General features: G+C 45.5%; 1 protein-coding gene across 1 annotated transcript in view; it reads right to left on the bottom strand.

Moving 5' to 3' along the window:
* The window catches only part of March6 (membrane associated ring-CH-type finger 6), a 69550-nt gene extending 63939 nt beyond the window's left edge, over positions 1-5611 (bottom strand). The window contains exon 1 of the mRNA XM_028767568.1: positions 5366-5611. Within this exon, the coding sequence (XP_028623401.1) occupies positions 5366-5384 (19 nt within the window). The 5' untranslated portion in view covers positions 5385-5611. The remainder of the gene's footprint in view (positions 1-5365) is intronic.
* Positions 5612-8040: the final 2429 nt, after the last annotated feature.

Raw genomic sequence — 8040 nt, forward strand, 5'->3', positions numbered from 1 at the left:
TGAAGCTAACTAGCTATCTAACTTTGATATCTGCCCGTCCTTTTAATACATTTCTCTCAATGTAGAAGAATTTTAACCCAGTATAATAGCTGCCCCAGCAAGGGATTACATCCAAAGACCTAGGTCTGTGTGATCCAGCTAGAATACAGACATGCTTTTAGTACACATCTTTAATCCCTAACATTGAAGGTAAAGTTAGTCTGTATAAGGAAGCAGCCATGTTTACTTACAAGTGTTGTCTAATTGAGGAGCAGACAAAGCGATGAATTGGAGAAAGGACTGACAGACTAAGTCAAAGATAGGATACACTCAACTCTCACAAGAACAGCACAGGAAAGAGGTGACTTAAGATAGCAGTGCAGAGAGACAGAGACACCAGAAGAGTATTTACAGAGAAAAGTTGCAGGTGAAACAGAAGGAGACAGATAATAAGAAGCCAGAAGATTAGAACAGATTATCAGAGCTGGAGAGATGGTTCAGCAGTTAAGAGCACTGACTGCTCTTCCAGAGATCCTGAGTTTAATTCCCAGAAACCACATGATAGCTCACAACCATTTATAATGGTCATCAAATGCTGTCTTCTGCTTTAACTCAAGGCAACGACAGTATACCCACATACATGAAATAAATAAATCTTTATGGTCCTCTTAAAAAAAAAAAAAAGGGAACAGATTACCAGAGTTAGAAGCCAAGCACAACTCAATGAGAAGCCAGATTGAATCAGTCAGCCTGGAGAGGAGTTTGAGCCAGAACAGCTGAGTTGAACCAGCCAGCCAGAGTTCAGAAAGAACTAGAAAGAGTGAGTTTATTCAGCAGAAAGGCTCTGAGATGACAGCTGCATCTGGCAAATAAAAGCTACTTCTACATCTAAGTTTAAACTGCTCCACACTTTTGCCATAATGTTGATCAATATGATCAGTTGTAATACATTTCACCTTCATATTTTTAAAGATGAGTATTTACCAAGGCTAGGCATGGTGGTGCATACCATTGATGCAAGCCAGCATTTGAGAGGCAGGCAGCTCTCTATGAGTTGGAGGTCAGCCTGGCCCACATATTGAGTTCCAAGACTACAGAGAAAAACCTTGTCTCAAAAATATAAATAAACAAAAAATAGTATTTTCCATCATAAAACACAAAATAGAACTTTAGTACCCTACAAAAATACTGATATAAGTTTGTATTATGTTCATTACTATAAGTAGCTATTTAGCAAAATGAAAAACGAAAGAGCCTGTATCTATCACTAGGTTGAAATATAAGTGTTCTACTGTAGCAAAATACTTAATATTTTTATGGGAGCTTCAGACATGAGTTCTTGACTGCAGCATCTATTCCAACACTGTAGCGCTTTTCCTCTAAAGAAAAACCTGTATCTTGGAGCACAGCATAGATTTTGTTCTCTGAAACTGAAAAATCTCAGTGCACTGGAAGATTAGACTCCTGACCCATAAAATGAAAGGTGGATGCCCTGAGGTCTCTTCTAGCTCTGAAATTTAAAGATTTGATGCCAGCAGTTTACATAACACACCTGCACTTATACAAACTATACACAAATAATGAGTTATCTACCAAATGCAAGAATAAATTACAAAAAATTGCTGATTTGACAAAAATATAATTCAATACACCTAGCATTTTAGCAATCTTAAACTATAAAATAAATCCTTTACTAAAAATACAAACATCCTGAGCATTACAGTATTGTAGACAATGGTCTAACAGAAGAATGTAATATGCTATTTCTGTGGTATTTACTAAATCATTTTTCATAGAATATTTAACTTTTAAAACAAATCTTTCCTAAGTAGGAAATAGTGCTAGTAGATTTTTTTAAAGACTTATTTTTCTTCATATATATTATATATACGCATCTGTATGCCTACCATGTATGTTGGCAAGCAGGGGGTAGGGAGGGGTGCTCTCAGAGGTCAAGAGAGTGAGTTGTATCCTTTACAGTTGGTATTAAGGCAGCTGTGAGCCACCTGACATGGGCGCTGGGAAGTAAACTGAGGTCTTCTGGAAGAATATGGAAGAAAAATGAATGCATTTTTAAAAAAATATTTTAATGTGTATAGGTATTTGTCTGCAGGTATGTTTGAGCACCATATGCACACTTGGTACCTTTGGAAGCCACAAGAAAGAGATGGATTCCCTCCTGGAGTTACAAACAGCTGTAAGCTGAGATATGGGTGCTGGGAATAGATCTTGGGTCCTCTGAAAGAGCAGCCAGGGACCTTAACTATTGAATCATCTCTCCGGCTCTGTAATATGCACTCTAATTAACAGATATTTAATGGATTTGGCTCATCAGGTAAAGGTGCTTGTTAATAAACCTAACAACCTGACTTTGGTACACAGGGCCCACATGATTGAAGTAGAGACTGAATAGAGAACCAACTACCATAAGTTGTCCTCTAAACTCCATAACTGCACCATGAAATGGGCGCACACACACATACACACATACACACACACACACACACACACACACTTACCTTCTCTCTTTAAATAAATAAATAAATAAATAAATAAATGTAATAAAACAAATTTAATTTGCTTTCTGTTAAGTCATACTTTCTAAACAAAATCAACAGTTTGTAATCAAAAGAAACAAACGGCATTTCTTTAGGAAACAATCTACAGGAGCTGGGCAGATGGCTGGCTCAGTAATTAAGAGCACTAGCTAGCAGTTCTGGCAGAGGACCTGGGTTCAGTTCCCAGCACCCACAAGGAAGCTTACAGCCATGCATAACTCCAATTCCTCGAGATCCGATGCCCTCTTCAGCGACCATGGCACCAGCAGGCACGTGGTGCACATACATACATGCATTCAGTCAAAACACTCTATGATATCCTGCAATAACTGAGCAAGTAGAACAATCGTTTACAGGCTTTGTGCCACCTTCATTTTACAATGTTTGTCATGAAACTATCCCTTGCAGTTATTTCAAGTCAATTTTAAATAGGGAGAAAAAAAAAGAACCTTCCAATTCAAAACTTTACAAAAATGGTCATGAAAGCTGTTAACATTCACTTTCATATGCCAGGAGAGTTGACACCGCAGGTAAAGAAAGGTGCCTGATGACTTCAATTCAGATCCTAGAACCCATATGGTGGAAGGAGAATACTAACAAAGGTCCTGTCAACTTATATTCATAATTCACCCTCCAAAGGAAATGACAAAAGCAGGTTCTCACACTCTGGAACACTTGCGGAGCCAGCCTCATGAGCCATCTCTCCAGTTCACTTATAAGTAACTGAGCACGGGGCTGTCAGGAGTGAATCTTTCCCCTGCCACTTACCTGAGTGAAGCTGGGCAAGCTGCTCATTGAACTTAACCTTTAGTTCCTTCACCTGTGTAAGGGCAGGCTGCTGCCTAGTCCTAACCATGTTGAAACAACTGAGATGTAACACAGTGCTAGAGAAAGCACACTGTGACTCCTCAGTAAGTTATTAGTTATTTTGAGCACAATATCAAAATCAATTTTTATTATTTATCAATTTATCCCAATATAAAAAAGTACCTTTAAGCACTAGAAGTACCATTTTCTTCACGACATCACAGACACTCAGTTTCTCAATTCCCGAGTTACTAGTGACTGTGGACATTTCATAAGTCTATGTATGAAGTACTAAGTGCCCAGGTAGAAAGAATTCAGGGTTTCATATACTATGCCAGTGCAAAGCAAGAAATACATATGCTCACTAAATTTAGTCATTAAAACTTAAATTAAAGGAGATTACGTGCAGTTAAGAATACTTGTTCTTGCAGAGGACCAGGGTTTGAGTCTCAGCACACATATGGCAGCTAACAACAATCCAATACATACAAGCAAAATACAAACGAACTTGAATTAAAGCCAGTCATGACAGTGCAAGAGGCTGAGACCGAGGAATAGGAAGAACCCGTCTCAAAAACCAAACCAAACAAGACAAGCACTGGACATAAATGGATGTGAAACCTACGGAGATGCACACACTAGGTCAACCTGTGTGACGGTTAAGCCCTAACAGTTTCATTTGACTCTTTCCCAAAGTTCTGCAATGGCGACTAGCTTCACTCACTGAATAGAGCCATGCTGTAGCATAGGGAAGTGGCAGCAACAAGCAATGAAAAAGGATCAACTGCCTCTTACCACCTGTGTGAATCTTAACCAAGCTATTAAATAAGCCTAAATTTCCGTAGCCACAAAAGGTAATACAGATCCACCCCCCCCTCCCCCCCCCCCGTCAGGAACTTCAAAGTGAACCCTCCTGTGCGTGTTTTGTAAACTATACTTATTTTTAATCAACTCATCACATTACCACTAAACTTTTTATTACTCTAATGACTTCAATACAGTGCTTGATGGTTCAGTTGAATGTAAAGTCGGCAAAATAGACCCTGAGGTTGAAAAAGACGCTCATTCGAACAAGAATATATCCAAACAGTAAGTATCTGCACTAGTAAGTACATGATCAATAATTTCCTCTACTGACTCACTAATACATCGGTGTCTCTAAAAACTGCTTTAAAACACTCTGCCAACGTCAGGTAAGCGGCTGCTTTCTAAGCGGCAGTTTTTTGTCTCGTGTTCTCCGCTAATTCAAAACAACCCCATCCAAAATACACGTCCACAAACAAACCCTTGCTTGCTGGTGTCAAGGATTTACAAGAAATCCTAAATACTGGCCTCTCTCCCTCCCAACAGTCTCTAGGAACCCTCCTCCCTCGGGTCTGGTCAATGCACTTAGGGTAAGGCAAGCAGAGGGCAAGGTTTTACAACAGGGGTCAGTTCAGTCCACTCGGCAGTCGTCACCTCGCGGTGTGTTTTCCGCGAAGTTTCAAAGTCAACAAAGAAGTTTTGTGGCAGAGGCAGGGCAACAGCAAACAGACCCGAACACGGGGGGAGGGAAATGAGTGGGGGAGGGGAGTGGAAAACGCCCGCGGACTTCGCACTGCGGCCCCCTCCTCCGCGGACCGCGGGCTGGCGGAGGCCGGGGCCCCGATCTTCCTCACCGGAGTCCCGGCAGCCCCACGGCTCGGGCAGCCTTCGGTCTCCAGCGCCGCACTTCCCGATACCCCCATGTCTCAAGCACCCCACGTCGCGACACCCCCATATCCCGGACATCCCACATCCCGGTGCCCCACGTCTCGGACACCGAAGTCCTGGCACCCAGTGTCCCCAGTCGTCGCCCGCGGGAACCGGCGGGGGGCGCGCAGAAGAGGGTCACCTTCCGATCCGAGCCCGCTGGAGGACCGGCTCGACCCGCGCGCCCCACGCCGGCCCGGCGAGCAAACTGCCCGCGGGAGCCGCCGCGAGCGCCTCGGCCCGACTGGAGCGCGGGCGCCGCTGCAAGGGCGCGGGCGCCGCCGCCTCACCTTCCTCGGCGGTGTCCATCTTGTCTGGGGGGCGGCGGTGACGCAGCCGCGAGGCGCCCGCGACCCGGCAGAGCCTCAGGGCCCGAAGGGAAAGGCGGGGAGGGAGGAGGGGAGGAGGAAGAGGACGCGGGCCGGGCAGGTGCGTGCGCTCCGGTGCGAGAGGAAGGCAGACGCGGGCGAGGGGGAGAGGGACAGCGGCTGACAGAAAGCGAGCGCCGGGGAGGAGGAGGGGCGCGCGGCAGAGAGACGGGCCTGGGCGGGGCGCGCGGCGGAAAAGGCGGGGCGCTGGAGCGCTCGGCGTCACTTCCGGCGCGCGCTCCTCTCGCTCGCGCCGGCCGGCCGGGCGGGGGTTGGGAAGACGTGCGAAGAACGGCCGGGCGGCGGAGGCTTCGCGGCACAGGGACTGAAAGCCGAGGCGGCATCTCGCGGAGGTGCGGCACGTTCCGGGACAAAGGAGCGAGGAGCAGCGGGAGCGAGCGCAGCGGCGAGCCCGGCGCGCGCCCAAGCGGGAGTGCGGGACAAAAGCCCCGGCGTGGGGAACCGGACCGCCACTCCTTAGGGCATTCTGAATCGGCCCCGGAACAAGCATCTTGGTTCCGCTCCAGAGTGGTTCTGAGGCGCGTCTTAAAAGAATTGCAAAAGCATCCCTAAGATGGAAAAAGACAAGCACCCAGGCTATCAGACTCTCTCCTGGGGAGGCTTATGCAATTGATTGGAAAGACCACGTCTTCACTGCTGAAAGCTGACATTGAGTCTACCTCTGAGGGAAATTGGTTCAGATGGCGACACAATTAGGAAAGCTTACCTGGCCAGAACTAAATGGCTGATGAAAGAATGATGAAAAACTCAGCTCTGCTCTCATCAGTAGGCCACCTTCCTCACATAATCCTTAGAGCTTTCTCTAAATAAGACAGTACAGATTAGAAGGAAAGTTTTCCCAACCCCGATGCTTAAACATGCACATAACGGAAAATAGATTCAAGAAACGGAACTTTGCCCATCAGTGTGATCCTACTGTTACTACTTTCGATCCTCATCTGAGTTTGAAAAGGAGTCCTTCAAAAAAGACTGCAACCCTTGAATAAAGTCATTGATTTGTCTGTCTTCTGTATGACCCGAGGCGACTCTTGCTGCCACAATAGTAAAGATGATTCCAGTAAGAATTCACTCTGTAGGACCTATAGCGGCATACTTCGAGCTAGCTGAGACCAGGAACACAGAACCAAAATTCAAGTCTGTCAGATAGCATGGGAGGAAGGATTCTGGTAGAGAGAGAAAGGGTTGCAGAAGGAAGTGTCATCAATAGTATTCAGGGTGGGTGTGTAAGCCTGTTGGCTGTGGGTAATGTAAGGTGGTGGAATGGAAGACTTTCTCCTTTTGATTTGCTGTGTTTTCTCTTGGGAACTCAAGGGTAAAGTTCACCCTTCGCCAGGTCTCTCTTCCACAATGTGCAGTGAATTACCTTTTGTGGTTTAGACTCTGCATGAGATATAAGTAATGTATATAGACAATGTCTGTCTAGTCCCTACTGTGTGCCAGTCTTCACAACAACCCTTTGAGTTGTATAAATCAGTCAGACCTCCCAGATGCCTCTAATGGAAACTCAACTACTTTTAGGCTAAAAGCCGATGATATTCTTAATGTGAACGTCAAGACTGTGCTGGGTCACAGGACTCTAGAGCCAGAGTCTCTCTGGCCCATGCTCAGCTTGGCCTTTCTATGCACATTGGGTTCATCTTGTCCAACCAATGTCTTCCATGTGGCTGGATACAGAAGGAGCATGAAGCTCTCTGTTACCAAATTTAAATCTCCCAGGGAAAAGCAATTTCTCCAGCAAATTGCCCATCCCTGAACCTATTGACTGTGCTGAAGAAGTGCCGGTAACAACGTGTATACAACCATGTTCACCTATAACAATGTGAACACCACCATGTTCACCTGTAACAACGTGGACATCACCAAGTTCACGGTACTGCCACAATTGTGTGGAAATGTGCTGTTTACTGTGCTCTGAGGATAGTTTACTACCGCTATTGTAAGAGAATGTTGGAGTCTGAAAACAGCTTGTTCTGTTTGTTGGGTCTGTTGTAATTAAAAGTTTGACACCTAGAGGTGTCACTTGTGGAAAGTGCTGGAAACATTGGGAAGTGGGACCTAACATCAGGTGCCTAAGTCGTTGGGGTGTGCCATTGGAAGATCGTAGTGAGAGTTTGGGTTTACACACACCCAGTTATGTAACATTTTGTTTTAATCCCAGGTGTGGGATATGGGGCTCCCTTAATTTGGCTACAACCATTAACTCTGATTGTCTTGTGTTCATGATCTTTGCCAGCTGCAAAGAGTTTAATTCTGGGGATCCTGGGGAGGGAACAAATGCCAGAGCCCCCAGAGGGGTGGGAGATGCTTTGAAGAAGGAAGAGGAGACAGCAGAGGAGGAGGATGCTGGTTCCTGCTGCTCCTGGTTGGTCTTGTTTGATGAGAAGTTGGAGAGCCTGTTGATGAAGTTTGGACTGGTCCCAAGAAACTCAATTCCCCTAATCATCAGGAAGTAGTCAAACGAGGTCTACATCCCCTTTTCTCTCTAACCTTCCTCCTACCTTAGTGTACTAAACATAAACATACAATAGCCCCCCCCCCGAAATAGCCCCGACAGAAGACAGTCCCTGTAGGTTTGT

This window comes from Grammomys surdaster, unplaced genomic scaffold (assembly GCF_004785775.1).
Source record: "Grammomys surdaster isolate TR1022 unplaced genomic scaffold, NIH_TR_1.0 174, whole genome shotgun sequence".
NCBI classification, from domain to species: domain Eukaryota; kingdom Metazoa; phylum Chordata; class Mammalia; order Rodentia; family Muridae; genus Grammomys; species Grammomys surdaster.